At 36.9% G+C, this 22,636-nt stretch overlaps 1 protein-coding gene across 1 annotated transcript in view; it reads left to right on the forward strand.

Annotated features, from left to right (window-relative positions):
• The window catches only part of LEMD3 (LEM domain containing 3), a 49,917-nt gene that overhangs the window by 24,672 nt on the left and 2,609 nt on the right, over positions 1–22,636 (forward strand). The window contains exons 4-11 of the mRNA XM_009671775.2: positions 7,083–7,150; positions 9,104–9,183; positions 9,262–9,410; positions 11,014–11,115; positions 12,190–12,292; positions 12,475–12,653; positions 20,194–20,275; positions 22,490–22,595. Of these exons, the coding sequence (XP_009670070.2) occupies positions 7,083–7,150; positions 9,104–9,183; positions 9,262–9,410; positions 11,014–11,115; positions 12,190–12,292; positions 12,475–12,653; positions 20,194–20,275; positions 22,490–22,595 (869 nt within the window). The remainder of the gene's footprint in view (positions 1–7,082; positions 7,151–9,103; positions 9,184–9,261; positions 9,411–11,013; positions 11,116–12,189; positions 12,293–12,474; positions 12,654–20,193; positions 20,276–22,489; positions 22,596–22,636) is intronic.

A 22,636-nucleotide genomic window follows, 5' to 3' on the forward strand; every position in this document is an offset into this window, starting at 1 on the left:
TGTATGCTCAGACAGTGATTTGCAACAACTGGTATATTACTAGGGCTCTGATAACCTTTTGGAGTTCCGTTTTTTGGGAAGCAATAAACTCCATTTCTAGAGCTCATCAGCTGTGTCTTTTTTTCACCAGTATAGCTGTCTTTTGTTGTAACGGTTTTGAGTTAATGTGATAGGCTGTTGAATATTTTGATCTGTTATGTTATTTTTAATCTGTTCATACTTTATTAATCAGATTTCATTAAAAGATTTAAATATGTTGCATGTGGTGGGGAATATGCATTTCTTCTACAGGTAGCTATTTTGCTATAGTGGGAGAATGTTTATCTGAAAAATTATTTCACAACGCTCAAACAGTGTTTACTAATGCAATGAACAGTAGTGGTTGAGCAGCATTGCCTTGTTAGACAAATTAGTCTAACTTAACCAAACTAATTATTTACTAATGAAAAGTGCTCTCTATGGTAATGCTTCAGAGACGATGTTTAGGTTTAATATTAATTATTGAGTATTAAAAATAAAAACACTGTGCTTTTGCCTAGAGGCGTAGTTAACACAGCTTTATATTGCATAGATATATACACATCGCAATCAGGAAATGATAAAACTAAGGAACTAAGACTGTATTTGTAACTTTGAAATCTGAGTATTAATTGCAGCAGAATATATCTCATGATTATTAAGCTGTTCATTTAGCATCCTTGCTTATTTAACCCAGTTAGTATTTAGACGGCAGTTGTTCAGGTTTTTCTTAAGGCTTACCATTGTCTGTGCCGACTGCTGTTTTTTCACCATCCAGTTTCACCAAAAAGGCTTGTCTACAGATCCACTATTATCAGGTGCTACAGACATGTCTCAAACATTTAAAACAAAACATAACCAAGCAGAAGCAAAACCATGCAATTCGGTGTCAGATATGGAGCGAGCTGTTAGTTTGATGTGTCCAGGATCGTATAGGAAATCTTGTGAGAGTTCTGAACGCTTCTGTAGTACTTTTACATTGCAAGAGAATACTTCCTCTGGCAGAAGCTTTCATTTTCTGTGTATGTAGAATATCTGCAGTGAATGAAATAGAAGTTTGGACACAAAAATAAATTTATCCTTCTTTACGTTATGCTTTAACCCAAAATAGCAAAACAATAATATTAAACCTGGATGCTTTCAAAATAAGAATTGTCTTAGTCTTAAATTTGATTCTTTCTGACTGTTTGTCTTAGTGTTGATCTTTCACAGCAATTACATCTTGATGCATTTTTGTCTTTAAAACTACTTCATACTTACGAGATGCCTATAGGTAGTTCTGTGCTGTAAATCATTGGAGCCAAATGATTTTTTTTCATGTGGTATAGCTAGTCTGTGGCATGCAGGGACATTTTGCAAGACCCGCAGCTGTGTGGAGTAGCACTGAGTTGTGTGTGAAGTGGATGCAATGAGGTATGCTATTTCTCTCCAGTACTCTGCCCACAACTTGCCATTCCGTTAATGTCAGCTGGCCCTCCAGTGGCTATACAGTGAAACATGTGCTTGGCTGGATAAAAAGATTTGCACCTCATTTCTACATCTGTGACAGAGTGAATTTTCTTCATTAGCTGTACATATGTACATAAAAATACATTAAAAATTATGTTTGTCTGTCTGCCTTAAGAGTTTATAGACTCCAAAATGACTACTTCCTTCAGTAGCTCTCGAAGATACTTTAATGCTTCTGTTAGTGTTCTCCTGAGCAGGCGAATCTTCAGCACTTAATTTCAGAAAATGTAATAATTCTTACTGGTTAGATGATCCCCCAGATTGAAGCCATATTGCAAGTTTACCTGGTCGCTCAATAGAATAGCTTTCATTCGAGCTGGATTTGCTACAAACAGTCTGAAGAATGACCTCATTCATTGACATGCAGACAGCAGTTGTCATCAATGCCAGGTCTCTCGAAGTATGAGAGGAAGAATTCTGCCGTCCATTTTTGAATCCCATGTTGACATAGACCTGGCACGGTAGCTGGAGACTGAAAGTCAAAGAACACAGAAAGCTGCTAAAGAGGTGTAGACTCTGACAGGAGTGTTGCTCTTATACACAGCATGGCACCTCAAAAGAGAGAGAAGTAGAAGAATACAGTTTTACTGAAAATGCTGCTTTTCAGGTCTCCTTGTCACAGAAGTTTCTCTGATTTCATACTTGGCTATGAATCACTTCTTCATGTTATAACTATTAATATTAAAAAGGCAGACTGGAAACTTGCACTAGGCTCTTCTGTTGAGCTTTATGCAACATCCTGCTTACCATCAAGATGACCACTTCAGAATTTGGTTTCTAGCCCACTTTGTATTATTATGCTTCTTACATTTTTCCTTAGCTGGTTTCTTGACTTGTCAACTTAAATTGGCAGAGCGAGTGATAGGGCTTTTGTTTTAAAAGGTGAAACATTGAAAGTCATTTGCGGGGCGGGAAGTCAGGGTAACACTTTGTTATTTCTGTTTGACTTAACATAGGTTCCAGCTATAGGTACCTATTCTGTACCGTGGTACTCTCATGCTATGCAAAAAAGTTTAATTATTCTGCACAAAAATAGATTGCCTTTAATGCATCAGTGTTCTCAGAGTTATTAGTCTGCCAAACCTATGGTGAGTAATCCCTACCTCAGGAGAAACTACAGGGAGAAACTGAATTTCATTATGCAGTTTTATATTGAAGCTTATGCTCTTGTGTTTTTAGGAGCAATTCTGCCTTTCTTAAGTCTCTCTCTCGCTCTCTCTCACTCTTTTTTTTTTTTCTTTTTTTTAGAAACGTTTTGCATTTCAGTGCCTACCACTTTGCTCCGAAACCAAAATATGCACTTTATTTAAATTAAACTTCCTTCAGGCATCTGTTAAATTACTGGGTGCCTTGGTCTCTCACAGAAAGACTTCAAGAGATCATGTCCTTTTTCAGTCAGGTTCACAGAATGAATAAACCTAGCCACTATAGGCCAAGAAGCAGCTACCCACAGATGTGACCCTACCTTCTTGTACATAGAGAAGGATTTCTACTTAGTAAGATGTTTCTTTAGCTTGGCATTCTCCTCAGAGTGGCTGTCTGTCAGATTCAGACAGTTTCCTTCTGAGCTAATGGACAGTACAGGTCCTTGACACATGGAGGTGAAGTAGACTTCCATATGTAATAAGTCTTACTGATAAATCTATGGCTAGAGGAAAAATCCTGGCAAAACACTAATAGTTCCTTAATATTTATTTCAGTAATATCAGCTACTGCATCTGATTTCTGTCTCAGGCTCTCTGTTCTGTCACTCTTTAATCTTCAGTTCTTCAGGTAATTGATACTGTACTCTTTTCAACCAGTAATTTAAAGACTACTTAGCAAGTTCTGGTTTTCCAAAGTGTCAGACTATTGAATTTGCTCTTGGGAAATCAGGCATTTTTACTTGCTCTCACATTTGTTCCACTCTTGTGCTTTCCTTCCGCTACCCACTTCAGGGTCCTGCTGGAAGCAACCTGTAAGCATGAGATCCGTTTAACAAACGCTTTTTAAGCTTTTTCTTTTTGTACTGGTGGTACTACTGTATCGCATCAAGCTAGAAACTAGAGGTTTGTGCAAAATCCATGCGTTCCTTGAAGTGTTAGATATCGATTGGGTTTCAACTCTGGTACTTATGGCAATGCTTTACATTGTAAAGCAAATATATTTTAAAACTCTGGATATGTGGCAGCTTATAAATTAAGTTAAACGTCCAAATGAAAGTCAGTTTCAAATATTCTGGTCTGCACTGAAAAGCAGATCTGAATTATTTTCTGTCTTGAAAGCAATTGTGAGAACAGACTTTAAAGTTTCTTTAGAATTGAGGCTTTATTTATTAAGTATTTCGAGGAGAAGAACCCAACTGATTATGTGGCTTGCACAACTACATTAACATAAGCTAAATGCTAATTTCTTATTCATTGCTGGAATGTGTGCATGTTGCTTGTGTCACATCCCTGCGTATGCAAGTGGAATGGTTATTCTCTGATTGCACTTAAGTTTCAAGTGGCCTGTGCCCAAGAGAAGGTTCAGCATGAAGATCCATAATTTCTGTAAGCTTGTGATAGATATTTTATCAGAGGTGATTTTTACAAAGTGCTCAGATGTGTCTTGCAGCAGACCTGTTTAAGGCTTTTTCCCTCTGCTTCAGTTTTATTCCTGGATATAGGGCCTCAAGTGGAACAGTTGGGAAACATTTTTGGCTCAGACTATGGAAAGTGGGTTTCCAAGCCAAGTGGTTAATGATTGCACTGAAGTAATTCAAAGTAAACCTTCATTTGCAGAACCATTAGCTAAAGCAGTGGCTGAAATGGCATATAGGAATATCCTGCTGTTTTCACTAAAACAAAACAAAAAAACCCCCCAAAACTGTCTGACTCCTGGATTGGCTAACACTCCACAGACTTTCAAACTTGAGTTTCTCAGAGGAAGGCCATTAAATGGTTCTCAGCGATAGATGAGCTGGAGTGAAAAGCTGCATCTCCAACAGCTTTTATACAGGACAGAAACTACACAACTCCGGCTTACTGCTTTACCTCTGGCTTACTGCAATCCCCTCAGGATTGCCTGAGAGTAAATTGAGCCGATGGGCCTTAGACATTGTCAGAGTCTAGGCAGCAGAGGTATTTTTAAGTGTTAAATTTGGTCAGAGGGAATAAACGCCAAAAATTTTTTCTGAAACAGGACTGTGAAGAAGCTGTCTGCTGGCTTTTGAATATGGGACCAGAGGCAGTTAAATCAGTCTTACTGGGCTGGCTGCATACTGCATAAACATAATTCCTGGAATGAAGCAAACAAGATTAGAATTTAAAACTATTAAAGTAGTCCAGCCTTTATAAGGGAGCTTTGTCCTAGTGCAAGATGTAATACTGTGTTCTTATAAGAGTGAAAATTTAAGATGAATCTTGAAACTTGTTTTTAAGAACTCATTTTTACAGTCTAGTCTCTTCTACGGATTTGTGTGTGTGTATTAACTTCCCTTTTTACTGCGCCTTATTTTGAAGCATAATTATGCTTTCCTGCTTGTTTAGACATTGTGTGTATATGTATACATATATATATAAAATGTATGTATATAAAAATAATAAAAATTTAAAGAAGCACCTAAGCAGAAAGCTTCCCTCCTCCTTCTCCTCTCCCCTCCATCCGAATGTTTAGTCAGATCCTGACTGACATGCTTCTTGTTTATTAGGAAACCTCAGGTCTTGAGACTTCAGCTCTTATCAAACAGCAAAGAAAGCGTAAAGTAAACTAGTACGTATCAGGCATGGTAACATCATACAATTTAATACCTGGATGAGATTGTACGTAAGGCTTTTACAAAAATACATTTTGGTTTTGTCACATTTATTCCTTCAGTTCTAAATGAAGAGCAATATGCTTACACTAGAGACTGTATGAATATGAAAAATAATTCTCCCAGGTTTGCTAATCTTGAAACGTGAGATCACTGGTAGTTACATGTGTCGATTTCCCAGTTGTGGACCTTATGCTACACCAGCAGCATGTCTGCCTACGTTTTGTACAAGAATAACCCATAATTTCAGTGCTTGTCTTAATTTCTAAATTCAGAAGTTTTTGCCAAAGGTGGTCTCAGTTCTCAGTTTTCACTAGTGATCTCTGTAGTATTCCCACCACAGTAGAAGTAGAAGCTTACGCACGCACATACGTATATACATTTGGGCCCGGTTACAGCAGCAGTGCTATGTCAGACAGCATATAAACTTTGTCTTACAAATGATGTTCCTCTTTCTCTAAAGCCCATCAGGAAAAGAGAAGAGCGTCCTTTCCAGGCTGATGTGCCTACACAACCAAAATTCAGTTAAATCTGTTGAAGTATGCTAAACAAACAATTGCTGTAGCAGTCTGTGAAAAGGACTCTTGATTCATAGAAACACTTGTTTCCCTGGAACTCCCTATTGTGGATGAAAGACAGACATGAAAATGCTTCACCATAACTTGCTAGTGTTTGCTAATTTAGCTTGCTCAGATTGCCTTGAGTGTTCTTGTTCATGTAGGTAATGAATACTTGCGGTTGCTCCGTTTAAAGGATATTCCAATCTGGAATAACTCTAGTTTTAATTTAAATACTTTGTAAGCACAAACACTGTTTATACTATGTATATTTATATAAATGTATGAACACCTTAAACTTTCCTAGCGGTGCTATACTTTGGGATTAATACAGTTTGGCATGGATTCAGGAAGGTAAGGCTTAACCCTGATTTGACTAGATTTGGCTTTTCCTGGCTTATTGTTTTGACACAGTAAAATTGCATTTTTTCAGAAGATATATATAAAAATAAAGATTTGCCGCTCTCTGACTCTTCTTCAGAAGTAATAGCTTAGTCATAGACAAAAAGCTGGTGTTAGGCCCTTTCTCCTTTTCTATGTGACTGCATGTTGGCATGACTGTCACTGAATTTTTTACGTGAATCAGGTACTTCCAGCTTAGAAAAGACAATTAGGAAGATGATGCCGTGTGGCTCTGAGGACTGACTCTGTATATATTGACTAATTTCCTGACTGTTTTTGCCTACTTTCATAAAGAATTAGGAAGATGGTAAAAACAGCAGTTTCGGACCACATTGGCATGTTGTGCACGTTCAGGAAAGTGAGTTATTGGGATAGCTTGGATCAACCTGACGTAGTAACGTCATAGTGCCTGAAGTAGATGTGTGTTGTAACTGAAACTAACCTCATCTGTATGAACAAATAATACATGTTGTTTCAGAGTAAATGAAAATTATTTGAAAGAAGTTGGCTCAGTGTCCAGTAACCATTTTATGTTAATATTCTTTTCATAGTTCTACATTCTATTTTGTTCTTTCTGGTTAGCACATGAAGTTCTGTCAATGTGATTTGTGCATATGATTAGCTGTGACAATCTCTTTTTCTTTTCCCAAGGGGAAATTCATCCAGAGGTTTTCCCCATATTTTTAGTGGAACTTGTGAGAATTCCTCAGCTATTGCTGCTTGCATAGATTGTGTTAATCGTAAGCTTGTATGTAGGTGATTTTATTTTATATAATGCAGTAATAAGTAGATCAAAATAAACAAAAGTTTAATTTTACCAGGGGAACATGAATGTGGCAGCTCTAATCAAAGAAATCTTACCGTCCAGGAGGCAGCTGCATATTTGAAAGTAAGCAATCGAGGTATTTTTCATTGGTTGTATCTAAGATTTGTATAAGTTACAATTTGTAAGGTCTGGTTTCCTATCTAGTGTAGTGTCTAAAATTTGACTTAGTATTGAATATTATTTGGAAATGCTTGGAATTAACGCATGCTACTCATAGTTTTTTATTTGGGGAGGTAGGTTTTTGGGGTGGGGGAAGGTGAAAGAAAACCTCAACTGCTATGCAAACATAGATAAGTGGTGCTTTATTGCATGCAGTTTTTCCCTCTTATAATTAAAACACAAAAACAGAGCATAATTTCAATTGATGCAGATGATTGACCAACACAAATATAAAAATTTGTGCAGAGCAGATCTCTAGAAGCTTCTCTCGAGCTCAGTAGGCAATGTTTTAGGACAGTTGTTTGGCACCTACTGAAAAGGATGCTGTCGTCCTCCTTCCTTTAGGAGGAGAGGCTGAAGCATGGGTCTTTGCTGTGGGCTTTATAGGCAGCAGCTGTGTGGAGACACCAGTCATTGATACTTTAAACTGAAATGGTCCAAAAGAGCCTTCTTGTTAATTTGCTAGGTGTGCAGTACTCTGAAATCCTGCTCTGCCCTACCATTCCCCCCTGCGTGGCCTCAGTAAAAGATGTTTCTGGTCTTTGGACAGTTGTAGGCTTATTTTTAGCGCGCTTGGTGTCCCATTCAGCAGGAAACTCCCTGAACATTTTTAAAAGCTGAGGGTACAAGATTTTTTTTATTAGTTTGCGGGTGGGGGTTTAAGATATAAAGTTTATATGACTTTATTAATAAATGTACAGAAAGCCAAGATTAACCTTGCATTCTGGTGAACGTTATAAACAAAAAGGGGTGATTTGAAGAGCATCCTGAAGAAGGTGCTAGCAAATTAAGGAGGTGTGGATTGGCAATGATGTTTTATACTTGTTAAAACTAGGACATTGTGGGAGGATATGAAAAAAACTAAGTTGATTTGGGATAACGGATGGTCTTACCTATCTATTATGCTTAAAGAATGACAGTTGGTATGACCACAACTGTGTTAGCTTCTGAGAGGAAGCTCAAATTTCATATGCTAATTTGTCACTTTATGTGAAGTGTCGTTTAAGCCTACATTTCTTCTTTTTTGGGGAATGTAAATGCAACTCTTTGCAGCATGTCACTGTGTTCAGTGACAAAACTTTAGTGGTTTATTCTCAGCATGAAAATAAGAGAGCTGCTGTTTTAATTTTTCTTAGGTGCTTTACTTTTAATTCTAGGCCGATTGCATTATGTGAGGTTCAAAGCAAGATTGGGATAAATTTTTTTGGAGAATGTCAGTTCAAGTACAGTATTAACTTACCTTTTTCTTTCCTTTTCTGCAAAAGGGCATGTAAGATGAACTATGGAGACAGCCTTTGCTCAAATAGCAGTGGGTTCTCCTGGGATAACTGATATGAATTAACTTAAAAAGAATACATCACTTTCCATGTAGTAATATAATCAGTTGTTGCACTAGAAGTATTGGAATATTTGCAGAATATCAGTTAAAATTGGCTCTCATCAAGCTGCTCTAAAAAAAAAAAGGGGGGGGAAAGAAGGCATCAGCTTCTTCTATAGGGCCTATTTTCAACAAGTTTTATATCTAGTTTGAGTTTTAATTTTGAAGTAGACTTTCCATGAGCACCGCCTAGTGGCTGAATAACTTTTTCTTGCTGCAGGTTATAATTGTTAATAAAATGGTGAAAGTGGCTTGACTTTTCAAAAGCCCTCAATTCAAGGAATATTAGTAAGTCCCGTAGCTGCTCATAGCTTGCATGGATTCACTTTGCCAGGTGAACATTATGCAAAAAATGAAGACTCAAGAGCAAAACCATGTAGGTTTCCCACTTATCTGTTTGTGTGATATTTGTATTTTAGTTTGGCATGACAACTTTCCAGCTATTAAAGAAACTGCTCATTAATATTTGTCTTTGACAGAATTTAGATCCAGAATATGAAAGTGTACTCAACACATCACTACAATGGATCTTGAATAGTGGGGAAGATGTTGGCATAAAGTAAGTGGTTTTTATTTTATAGCTTAAATGCTTCTAATAGAATGCATACTTTTCGGTAAATACTTTTTTTTTTAATAGGTGTCTCAGCAATGACTCAGATGAGATAAATGTCACTAATGTGACAGATGTGAAATATCTGGAATCTACTAGTCCAAAGATGTCTTTCAGGTGTCGTTTTCGCCGTGCATTTATTAATGTAACTCACAGATTGTCAATACTGCTTTTGGGTAAGTTAAAAAGCAAGCTTTTGCGTTTATGTAATTGGATTGGGGGGGGAAGGAAATAGCATGTTTACAGAAAGTTTTTAATCAACTATCCAACTCGGAGCTCTGGTTGGTATCCTCGTTACAACAGTCTGCTTTGCACTTTGATTGTACCACTGTATTTTCCCATCAGTTGCCATCACCTGCTATTTTAGTCAGGTCACCTTTGGGACCTGCAACAGCAAAGTCTTGTGGCTTTCAAACATCCAGACTGAGCTGATTTAAAAAAAAAATTTCCCATGAAAAGATATGGTAGCCTTGATTAGAGAGCATTTCACTAGAGTTTGAGGAACTTCAGGAAAATCTTTTCTGTAGTTGCATTTCCAGTGTGTAGGAAAAGTTGGACAGTCAACATGGTTGTCACCAAAAATTCCTAACTGTAAGTTAAGTCTGTGTTACAAAATAAAATACGTATGTACAATAAAAAATGGATTTAGTCTTTGATAAAGATAGATAACTTAACCCTCTAGTTAAGTTTCAGATCCTTCCAAGTTTCTCAGTCTTGACTGGATTGAAAAGCATGCGTTGTAATGTATGGTCCTGTTGAGTGTAGACACGTTGCTCCATGGTGTTAGAAATATATGAGATGAGCTCTGCATCTTCAATACGTATTGGATATTCAGTAATTTCTTTATCCTAGTGTTTTTAACAGTCTCATACTTATGGAACAGAAGATATAAGACCTCCTTCATTAGTCTTCTGACAAACCAAAGAAGTACGAGACAAACTGTCCCAGATTACCCTCTTCTGACAGTAGTGGATAGAGTGCTGGATGGGGACTTCAAGACAAAGCTCAAAATCAGCCACTGCTCTGATTAGTTATGCTTGAGCAAATCACTCAGTGTCTCAACTTTATCTGTAATTGAGGATATTAGGAAGCACTTCTTAAAAATGGAGAATTATATAAAATTTAGTTGTGTTGTCATTACTAAGCACCCATTTTGGTCTAAAATAATGGTGTCACTTGTTCTCTTCGATATATCGGCTAATGTTACTTTGTGCCACTGGTCCCAAAACCAACTATGTAGCTAGAACTTGTGTATATTTTTTCATTGCTAAGAGATCTCCTGTGTAGTGGTGCCCTCAACCTGAGACAGAAGAGAGAATGAGATTTTTCTGATGGCCTTTCAGCTTATGTTACCTTCTTAACTAGACTGTCTTTTTTGAAAATAACCCTTAAGATAAAAGGAAAAGAACATGCAATACCTCATGGCAAGAAATACAAGTCTGTAACTGAACTGAAGTAAAGTTAATTAGTTTTGACTTATACATTGAAGGCATGTGACTTGTAAATAAGAATATTACACATTTTTAATTCTTAACGAGTTCCAAATTGCCAGTTTACATAGACTTTTAATATTCTTTCTGTTCTTCGGAACTTAAGAACTACTGTCGCTTTGTTAGTAAAATAAAAAATATTGATGATGAAGGCAGTTGAATAGATTTGAATTTTGAGGTACCTTAAAATATTAGCTAGGTCAACCAACTTTGGAAGCATGTAGTGTGGACTTTTTTGGATTGTTGGCAATTTAACAATGTTTCAAGAGTTTTATCCGTTTTAATGCAGGTGTAGCAATGGTGTGGGGAGTCTTGCACTACATGAAATATCGTTGGGCAAAGGAGGAAGAGGAGACGAGGCAGATGTATGATATGGTGGTAAAAATCATAGGTATGGCTTCTCAGATCACATATTTGATACATCTGTATCAGCTTTGCATAAGCTATGAGAGTACTCACCATAATTACATCAGTTATGTTTTCTAGTCTCTGTGTCCAGTTGTCAGTCATCTTGCTGTTAAAGCACTTGGAGAGATGCTTGTTTCACTTTTTTTTTAAAAAAAAAAAAAAAACATATTTGTGTGAGGGGCAGATAAAATGCTTTAAGCTCGTCCTAATCAAGGTACTTGGTATACAGTCTTAAATTTGTGAATTATATCATCATGGCAATAATAGGTTACATCCTGCCTGGTCAATAGTAATTTATTTCTGAAATTACAAATACATATGGGATATTGGTTGGCTTTAAGTGCGGTAACACGTTGCCTTCTACAACCATTTTGTCTTTCAGCTAGCTTTAGCCAGTCCACTCCTAAAACTCACGTTAGCTCTCAATTCCATCCTTAATGGTTGTTTAATAGAAAAAGGAACTTTTAAATTTAGTCAGTTTGATCAGATTTGTGTTACTAAAATAGAACGTGTAAATTGAATTCTGAAATTCTGCCTTTGTTCTTGAAGTTGCAGTCCTTTTAGTAGCCTCTGTTCATAGTTTTTAGTGCTTGTTTTGAGTGGCATCTGTACTTGCACTGTCCTAATTTACTTTCTATGACAATCATTGTAAATCCAGAGATGGTAGGAAAGGCAGAGAAATCAGAGCTATTTTCTTGTTTTACCCTTTCACCTTTTCAGTTTAGGAGTACAATTTTATTGTGGAAAATGCACTATTTTCTTAAAGGGGGCTGTCTTTGCTAACAGCTAAAAGTAGTAATCAAGATTAATAGCAAGACTGCTCTTCCTTTATTCCAAATTTATTTGAAGCACATGGAGGCTCTTTGCGCGTGGTTAGTTTCTCTGATTTGTCTTCAGCATGTTTGGGAGGAGAAATGCTTCAAAACACCAAAAACACCTTAGCTTTCTTTACTGAAGTTGAAAGGTGATGTCAAAGTAGTTGTTGATAGCCAGCATTGAATAGTTTTAATGTTTGTTTAAACTACGTGGTTAACTGTTTTTCTTATGCTGTTCTCAGATGTTCTAAGAAGTCACAGTGAGGCATGTTCTGAAAATAAAGACTTGCAGCCTTATATGCCTATTCCACATGTGCGTGACTCTCTAATACCTCCTCAGGACAGGTATATTCTCGCTATAGTTACTGAAGTACTTGCATGGAATAAAGCATGTAGCTTAGAAATAAATGAATTGCTCAATTTAGTAGGTTGCATGGTGCAGTGTTTCGATGATTGTCTTATAGATTTCTTCTGTGTGCTGGATGATATGCAGGTTGCAATGCTAACATTGTAATTCTTGCTTTAAGGAAGAAAATGAGGAAAGTCTGGAGTAGAGCAGTTGACTTCCTTGCAGCAAATGAATCTAGAGTTCGCACAGAGACACGAAGAATAGGTGGTGCTGAGTTCTTGGTTTGGAAGTGGATGCAGCCTTCTGCGGCGTGTGACAAAATTTTAGTAATACCGTCGAAAGTATGGCAAGGCCAAGGTATAGAACAATTTGGCTATATCTTGCAAATATAATTTGTTGTAAATTTTGTGCTTCTTCCTGAATGATATTTTGTCACTTGAAAATGAAAGATTTGTTTTCTCTGACTCCTTTAAGCATGGTTATGAATTGTCAGTGTTATTTCTCTTATCATCTTGTTATTTAGCTGATTTGCTTTTTTGTGTATTCAGTGTCTGTCTTATTTTCATGTAAAATAGGTTTTTTCCGTTGTAGCTACTGCAGAACTATAGCAGAGTACATATAGTCAAAATTAGTTATTGTGTTCCTTTGTGTGAATTCAAAAACTTTTTTAGTTGGTCTAATTCTGACCTCCCTTATACCGGTACATACCTATTAGAAGTAATGTAGTCGTTTATATCTGACAGCAGGTATATCAGAGCTTCTAGACTTGAGTTTGTTACTGTTAAGTAAGGCACCTTAAAGTGGAGTTTGGAGAAACAGCTGTTTATTTTGAAAGGGAAGTTGCTGGGATAAAAGATTATTCAGTCAGCAAAACATGTTTTTTTTAGCATCTCCTACTAGTGCTTGTTCTCTGTAAGAAAGGTTTTTCTATTCCGTGCATTCTTTTTTCAAGCTCTTTGGCACAGCAAAGCATTTGTTTTAGGAGAGAAGACTCATTGTAAGTGAACTTTGCAATGGCGTGTCACTTCTCATGTTTATCATGGAGCCACTGACGGTGCTAATGAAGTAAGAACCCAGTAGGACATTTGGTTGTTTGTCTGCAGTGCTTATCTTCCCCTAGCTCTTTTTCTTCCTGTCTTTCTTCATGCAAAACTTCAGAAAATTAAAGCTATAATTAAGAACCTGTTGACTAAAAGTTTTGAATTCTGGGTTGCAATATAAAGGAATGGTCACTTCTATCAAAATCTAAGTATGGCAGGTAAATGTTGAAAGTGAAGACCTGGTTGCCAGTTATTTAAATCTTGTGACTCTTCAAGAGTCTCTGTAGTCTATTTTGCATTATGTTCTTCAGCAATGCTATATTATCTCTCCAGTGTGATTGAAATAAACACAGTACAGAATCCTAACTTATCCACCCATTAGCTTATTTTAATGGGGAGGGAAGAGGGAGCTGCTGCTTTTCCTGTTCTTAAATCAACTTTTATTTATTTATTTTTTTTATCAGATGTTATCAAGTGTTCTGTGGCATTGAACTAGATGCTGAATGAAATGTAGCTAAAAACAAAACAGTCTTACTTTACTCCCCTTCCTGGTTCCACTTAAACAAAAGAAACCCCACCAACAAGCAAGTGATTTCTCACTTATGTTCTTCTGGAGTATGCCTGTTTTGGTCATAGTTTAACTGATGCAAGTATTAACAGGTTTCTTTCTTTTACTTTTTACTGGTATACATTTTTGTTTGTAAGAAACAATATTTTTATTCTGTTTCCCATTAAAAAAGATATAAAGTGGTTTCTTCAACAATCATTATTTCCTTTTCAAAAACAGAGGGAAAGACATTGTGAGCTTATTTTTGGCTTGAAACACTTGAACTGTAGCGGGCTTGTTTCCCTGAACAAGAGAGTAGTGCTAACATTCCGGTGTTCTTCCAGGACATTTGTATGTTTTCATGTGGTCTGGGTATACGTTCAGCCCTCAGGTCTGAAGTTTTGCTTTTTGGTAAGTTCAATGCAAAAACAAACAAACAATCCTTCCCCTACTAATTGACTGTCAAGTCAATACTTGACTTGAGGAGTCAGGTATTTGCAAATGCCTCAGAATATTTGGCACGTTATCTGATCAGAGTCCTAGCTGGTTGGGTACCTGTTTCTTGCTTGTCTGTGCCAAAATGTTATGCTGTGATATCATTAAATACTTCTCAAAGTTATGCCACTATTTTTAGCGTTACATTTCTCACTTCTAATCATTCATTGGAAAAAAGGTGTCCCTGTTCCCCCAGCTTGTGAATAATGCTGCAGGCTTGAGGTTCTGCTAGGCGCTGTCTTGAAGTAGTAGCAACGTGACATTCTGTTTTGGCAACTATATGATATGATCAGAGTTTCTCAAAATTAAGTTTTTAGCTAGTTACTATTCACATCTTTCTTTCTTATGAGAGTTTCAGAGCCTTTTTCCCTAGGACATTGTGCATTAGGGATGTGTGAGAGCTTTCATATGACGCAGACACTGGATTTTGTCTCTAGCTGTTTCTATTCCATCTCTATAATACTGTTATGTTTGAATTTTTGAAAAAACTATATTGAATGTAGCTTCTGCAAGCTATGCATATTATAAAGCTAAATCTTTTATAGTTTACTCTTCTATACAGGCTGGGGAACATGATACTTACGTTCTCAAGTTTCTCGGCCTGCTCATTTGCTCCGTTGTTCTTGTCACATTTGTTTTAATTGCAGTGTAAATCTATATATAATGTTCTGTCCTATATCAGAAATAGGACTGAAATTTCCTTCATCTGAAAGTATTCTTGGTGGGTGATAGCCCAGGTACTGCTTTGCTATATGAACTGTTCATTCCTGATTCCAATGGATTAGTAGTTTCCAAAGCTTCGTTTAGAAATGCAGTTACTGCTGTAACTATACTGTCTGGTACCCTAAGAATTTGAGGATCTGATACCTACTTCAGCATACTGAAAAACGTACAGGAGAGCTCTGTCTGTCAGCTGTAGCGCTTACTTCTGTATCCCCTAGAATATGTGCCTGACATACTCTGTCTATGCTTTTTTTTGTTGACGAGTATATGTTAAGCTCTATCCTTTTTCAGTTCTTTCAGCAGCAGTTTTCCTAGTTCTCTTGTTATGTTTCTACTTCAGCAAAGCTGTATGGAGAACTGGAATGGCATACTTTGGCTCTAACAGAAGAGCATGTAAATGGGAGTTGTTGGAATGATGTAGAAATGACTTTGTGCCTCTTAGTAGCCAATTAAGAGGCAAAGGTAACTTTCACATGCTAAGGCTTTTTCTTCCGAGTTCCTTGTTTTCACAAGACTGTTGGAAAAAGTTCGGTGACATAAGTCTCTCATACTTTTTACACAACTGTTTCTTCCACAATACTGGCAATTCTACATGGAGATGGTGTTTTCTTCATTTGTGGAAGTATAAATCAACTAGAAGGTTTTATTCCAGTTTTAATGTTTGAATACAGAACTTCATGAATCAGGCTGGAGGTTATCTTCTCAAGTACTCTTCAGGTTTGCCAAGCCCCAGACAAACTCGGTAACCTATAAAAGCAAAGTTCTTGGTTTTGAATCTTGTGGGAAAAAATGTCAGTACCGTGATTTTTTTAAACTTTCATTATCTGGTAGCGTTCCATAACAGAACGCAATACCTAGTATATGTGCTACTGAAGAGAGTTTTAAGATCTATCAATCTATATGTACTAGGACATGAAATGGATGCTATGATACATCAAAGTAGGGACCTGTAACGTGCATGAAGATCTAGGCTCTACATCTGTATTAGTTTCTAGAGTTTTGTTTGTGGTACATCCAGAGTTCATTTGGATCATTGTGGCATTTTATCCAATCCTTCAGGATGCACCCTGCGTTTTGATAGACAGTAGCTTTTTTCTTTTCATTTCTTTCATTCTTTTTTTTAAACTCCATCAGAATAGAGGTTTTGGTTTTTTAAGATAATTATTGAGTGTCTACTGGATACATTACCTGTATTTGTCAAAAGAACAACGGGTAGGGTAGGTAAGCTGATACTGTAGGCTGATGGACAAATACGAGCAATGTTTTGAAAGCAACTGCCTAGAAAATTGTCAATTAAATAGTCTTGTTCATGCCAAAGCGTAATTTCATTAAAGCAATGAAAGAAATATTTATTTCTAGTCTGTTCAGTTTGCTGTAGAAAGAAGGAATGTTACTGTCCTGTCATGTCCTCAATAACTGGAACTTTAAGGGAAAATATGTAGACAGAGCTTCAGCATAGCTAAGCTAACAATGATAGCAGAAGTTCTTTGACAGCTCTGGAGGTGAAATAGAGGTTCTCCAAAGTACTGCGGGTAGGGTGATATTTCATCCGGCAGCATGGAAGATAACCTGTTACCTTTCATGAATGACACTCCTCCTCCCACATCTGTGAGGATACAGTCCTTTCCCTGTGGTAAAGAAGCTCTGTTAACTATTACAGGAAAACTGGAACATATTTTATACTTGTGTTAAAATTCTGTATCTGTCCCATGCTGGTCTTCTGTAGCTGAACTATTATTATATTAAAACCCAAGTCAACCATGCTCTCCTCTCTATCTTACTAACATTTGGTAGTATTTGGACTTGATGATACCTTTCCCATCTACTGAAGAACCTCGTGTGTTATATAACACTTTCAGCTAGATGTTTTATTTTTTTTGTTCTTGCCTCTGATAAGAATGGAGGAGATCCTGGGAAATCTCTTTGCGGAAATACTGTAGTGAATCAAGAGGTACAGAAAGTAGTTCCATAATTTCTTTGGTGTTCCTTTTGAAATCACACTGTGTAAGAGCCACTTCTTCCTCTGTTGTAGATGTATTCCAGTCAGCAATGCAGAAATTGTTGAAAGCACTCACTCTCAGCCACTTCCGTTGTTTGAATGTGGAATGATACTGTCATATACAGTTTGAGATGATAAAACCACATTATAATTGAGGTAGAGCATCACCTGCTTTTCTTGAAGGACTAGCGAGCCCCTACGGGGGGAATTTATGGAGACCTTAATTTTCTTGTCAGTGATTTATTGCACCGAGTTGTGCCCCTGCTTTCTTGTTACATCTCTGCCTCTTACCCCATCTGATAAATCTTACTGTTGAGACTTCTATTTAGGAAAAGAATTGGCAGATGAGATGCATATTCAGTTACTGTGTAGCTCAGACCACTGTCCCACAAGAATATTTTGTTTATGCCCTTATTGTGAGAGATGCTGTCATTATGAGGATATTTTGTCTGTTCCACAAGCAGTGGAAATTTTCAAATAATCAGTACTGTAATCTGAACAGTTATGTCACTTAACTTAAACTTGTTTTTTTTTTTTTTTTAATTTCATTGGTGTAGACATGCAATGAAATTCAAGAAATGTCTGTTAGCTACACTGTTTTGAATTCTGCTGTGTAGGTACAGCATTATACGTTAATTACTTTTCCTTGTTTGTTTTTTCCCGGCCTCCCATTTTAGATCTGTGGGGTTTTTTGGTATGCTTTTTCATGCTTATTGTGCCAGCAATAACTGTATACCTCACTGATTTCTATCACCAACTCTTTCTTGCAACTTAGATGGAGCTTTCTACATGTAAAACTTTCTTTTCATTTAGGATGACTCTGGAATATTTTTGAGAAAAAGCAGCACTCATCTTTGTTTTCGTATACTGCACTGCTGTGGGCACATTTGTTTTACTGGCGCAAGGTAGCTTATTTTTTGTGTCAGGGCTGATGTTCTGTTCTGACCAAAGTAGTCTGCAAACTTTGAGGTCCTGATGTGCTTTTAGGTGGAAAATTATTAGAAATTGGAGCAGATAGGGCTAGTTTTTATAGGTACCTACACTAAAACCCGGATTCCCTATTTGGTTACTCTTGCTTAGTTCACTGATGTAGCTTCCTTCTTAAACAACAGTGTATTTGTAGAGTTCACAAGCAGCTTGCAAAAATATTGATCCTGTGGGCCTTGGGTCTCTGCAAATAACCTCACCGTTCTTTATCCTTAGATCAAAACAATGTGCTGAATAAACCTAGCTGTTAACAGTCAGCACATAGTGTCCTCAACCCCACGCCTTTTCAGGTCCAGGTCCATGACTAGGCCACCCCAGATCACCTTCTCCAGTATGGTGTGGTGCCCTAGTGTACAATATGCTGGTGACATTTCACCCTCCCTTGATCTGCTGGAGCCAACCTACGTAAGTAAGGTAAGTCCATTTATTTTTCGGTGTTGCTTAGTTCTGTAAAGTTTTGATTGTATACCCTATATATAACTTTTAATTGGGGTGAAAAACTTTACAAAACCATGTGCTGTTGAAAAAGGACTTGTCTGTAAGCCGGAGGCAGCTCAGATTGGTGCAGTGTCACCAGCATATTTAGAAAACTATTTCCAAGAAAAACTGGTCAGTTGTTATAGGTATTGTTGATTTGAACAGTGTATGCATATGTTCTAATAAAAGCACTTTTAGTTATTTGGAAAAGTATGATAGGTTCTATATTAGATGTGGAGGCCACCTTTTGAAATTTCTAGGTGGTGATTGTATGTTTTCATGCCTCATAATAAATTGACGTATGGAGTATGTTGCTCTGCGCCATATCTGCAGGCAGTGAATTTTCTCTTGGCTAATGCTTGTCTTTCATATGCAATATCTTCTGTGTGCCTGTCGATGGGATATTTGTTTTGATGAGTTATGGAGGAGTAGTGGTGTTCATATCTTCAACGCACTTTTGAGATTTTATTTTAAAAAGTCAACAATAGGAAACATAGACCTGTAGGGTCATCTGGCTAGAACTGAGACTCCTGACACTTGGAGCATAACATCCTGAATACCTCATACCCTATCGAAAGTAGGGATTGTGAAGCGTTAGCATCAGTTTAGAACGTCATTTTGTCTTGTGGAGGTTTTTAATCTTATGTTAAAACTTTTGCATCTGTTCATCTACAAGGCTTCAAAATAAAACTTCTTTCAAATATTGGAAGTTGTTTTATCAGGTTACCACTTCTGTTTTTGGTGGTTTGTTGGCTCTTCTCCAGACATGGAACCACTTTATCTGATTCTGTAGGTCTCCTGTCTTCCTTTTTTCATGGTTCACTCTTCTGTTGTGACACCTACAAGGAGAATCTTAACTTTAGAAGGAAGCTAATATGTGTATATATGTGTGTGTGTGTGTGTATATATATATATTTATTTATATTTGAAAACTTTAGAAAATCTTTCATGGGACCATTCAGCTTTGAAATAGTTGCTCTGTTATTTTTACTGTCTGTTTTTCTCCTCATACCTGTCTTGTCTTCTGGTGTGATTCATTTCAGTTCTTTAGCCAATTTCTGATCGTGTACATAGAGCATCTAGGATTACAATAGCTCCATCCTTATAGAGGGCTTCTTGTCCTGTTATTGCAATACAGGTGTGATGTGGCATCCATCTAAACACCTTTCCTATTTCTTCGTCAGACAAGCAAATTGCCAAAAAATGGAAGAACTGAAAATTCATCAAATAGTTAAAACGGAACAGTTAACTTGCAGCTCCAGAAACTGGCTCCAGTATCAAGAATATCTACCTCTTTTCACTCAGACAATTTCTGTGTTAACTGTACAGTTTTTTTGTTTTTAATGCCCTGGATTCCTCCCATTTACTCTGGCCTGAATATGAGTGAATGCATTATCTTTTTAAATCTAGAAGTTGTAAAAGTAAAGAAAATTAATTACTAGGCACGGTACACTTTCTTCAGTGCAGTAGAAGACTCTGTGGTAAACTTGAAACTCGCTTGAAGCTTTTCATATATGGAGGAAAATGTTCTTTTGAGTAAAAGCAGAAAGGTGTTAATGTACAAGGTTGACACTTGTTAACTAGATGATATTCTGCTTGTCAATAAATACTATTACTTTTTTTTTGAAGCGTTTCATCTAGATAGAAGAAATTCACCACCGAACAGCTTAACACCATGTCTGAAGATTCGCAATATGTTTGATCCAGTTATGTAAGTAAAAGCAATTCGGTATCAGTATTTCTGTGTTCATTTGAAAGCCTCTAATCCCTTCCTCAGAGAGGGTTTTGGAAGAAGCCAATGAACATGAATACCTTTTTAAAAAAAAAACAAAACAAAACACAATTGTACCAAAAAATCTGCCTCTGGCACGTTGAGAAGACATAATCTTACTGTCTCTTCCTTTATCTTTCATATCATATCATAGTCTTGATTTGTGTCTTTGGGTCACTCCTCAAGGAGTGACATTTAATCAAAGCATTTGGAGCAATGGCGATCTTTCTCTGTTGATTATGTAAATACTTGATTTTAACCACTGGCAAGGGATACTGTAGCCATCATGTGACCTAATCATAATAGACTGTAGGTTTCTAAAGTATTCTAAAGCATTTAAACTTTTGTAGAACTTGCACAATTTGCCTTTTAAAATGCTGAATTTAAAACAAATTTTATATTTTAGGACTTTGCCTAGTTTTGAAGCAAATGGATTTTTGTAATTTTTTTATAAAATCTTTTAAGCAGAAATTAGTGCAATGTGTGGCTTCCAAGGCTTGGATATAATTCTGGAGTATGTACTGTGTCTAAATATATCATAAGTTTTGCTTCATGTGCTAAAGGTTAAGGCAAAATGATTTTTTTTTGTATTTTTTAACCTCATTCACTGTCCAGTTATATCTCCATTGGCTATGGACTAGAATATGTTCGAATTTGGGGACTAGCACTTTCAAAAGCTGGAACTACTGCAGTCAGTAGGTTATGTCAGTTGCTCTCTTCTAATCTTTGAAGCCTTATTTGTCCAGTGGAAAAGAGGTACAAGGATTCCAGTCCTCCTTCTGAAGGAATTTATTTCTTTATATGTTTATGTAAGGGGGGGAAAAGAGAGGATGGTATCTTGTATCACAGAATAAAGCTGGGATGCTAATTGAGACCGAAAAATATGAGAAGCTGAGTACATTTAAAAAAAGAAAGCTTTTGATTACAGGAGGAAATAACGGGAAGTAGGAGGGGACAGTGGAGTAGGGACACAGATGATTGCTGCGTTTGGACAAATTATCTTCAGCTCCCAGTCTCCCTTGTATTTTTAGCCCCACTGCTGCTTTAGTTTCTTGCGTTGTTTGGTCTTCCACCTTTGTCTGAGGTAGTGAAAGATCTGCTCATCTGCCTTGCCATTGTCTGACCTTCTCTTTCCAACACCATAACTGCCCTTGTTTTACGCAACCCTGCCAGTATTTTTATTCAGCACTTTGTCTCTTGTTCATTGTGGTTGCTTTGTTTGCTTCTCCCCTCCAAGGACTAAGTTTAAGAACTGTTTTTGTGCAATTCATATGCATGTGAACCATTCACACCTGAAAGAAATTTCCCTCATTTTTTCAAGGCTTGTTCAACTGTCAGGTTGAATTCTTAGAGGTTATGTGATTGAACAGTTTTAGGTTTTGAATGCGGAAGGTTGAAAAACTCTTAATTTGTTGAGAGTAGTCACCTCTTAATATGTATTTGGTATTGTTTCTGAGTTTTTGACCTCAGCTGTAGGTAACATCAAAAATGCTCCAAAGCTATGCCCAAGTAGGGCAATAGGAACAAACCTGTAGAGCAAAATAATGGATACTGAAGACCTAGTGTTATACTATATGCATTTTCAAGGATAATTCTTTGGACTAGCTCTAATCTGGTTCCATGGACTGAATGCCTATTAGCAGCTGGAGTGTATTAAATGCCCCATGGAGTACGTCTTTCAGTTAAACCAGAAAAACCCTTAAAATTTGGGTGTTTTGAGACTATTCAGTAATACAAATTAAAGCATGGGAAGTAGGGATAGAGGAGAGATTTCCTTCAAAAACTCACTTTATCAAAGCTAAAATGCTAATGTTAACTCACCCAATTTGATCCCTTTTCAGTAACGTCATAAATTGATCACTATTCCTTTAGCAAGTGGAAATGTAACCCTTCCAGATTACTTCTGTATGGCAGCTTCTAAGTATAGGTGCTTTTTTGTCAGGTGTCCTGATAGCACAAAATGAGCTACATGGGAGAAGACGCACATTTTTATAAAACTGGATTGAATCATAATCGCTATATGCTTCAAAGACCAGTGTTCTTTTGTATTGTTACTACAGCTAGCAACGCATTTGTTTCTATGTAGTAGTCTTTAATTTTTTTTTTTCTGAAAGGAGTAGTAGTGCTTAATTAAATCTTTCATCGTTTGCTTAGGGAAATAGGTGATCACTGGCATTTAGCAATTCAAGAAGCCATCTTGGAGAAATGCAGTGATAACGATGGAATTGTTCATATTGCTGTGGACAAAAATTCACGTGAGGTGAGTGTGTTTCCAGTAGCTTAAGGCTTTATTTCTCTTTG

This window comes from Struthio camelus, chromosome 1 (genome assembly GCF_040807025.1).
Source record: "Struthio camelus isolate bStrCam1 chromosome 1, bStrCam1.hap1, whole genome shotgun sequence".
In the NCBI taxonomy this organism is placed as follows: domain Eukaryota; kingdom Metazoa; phylum Chordata; class Aves; order Struthioniformes; family Struthionidae; genus Struthio; species Struthio camelus.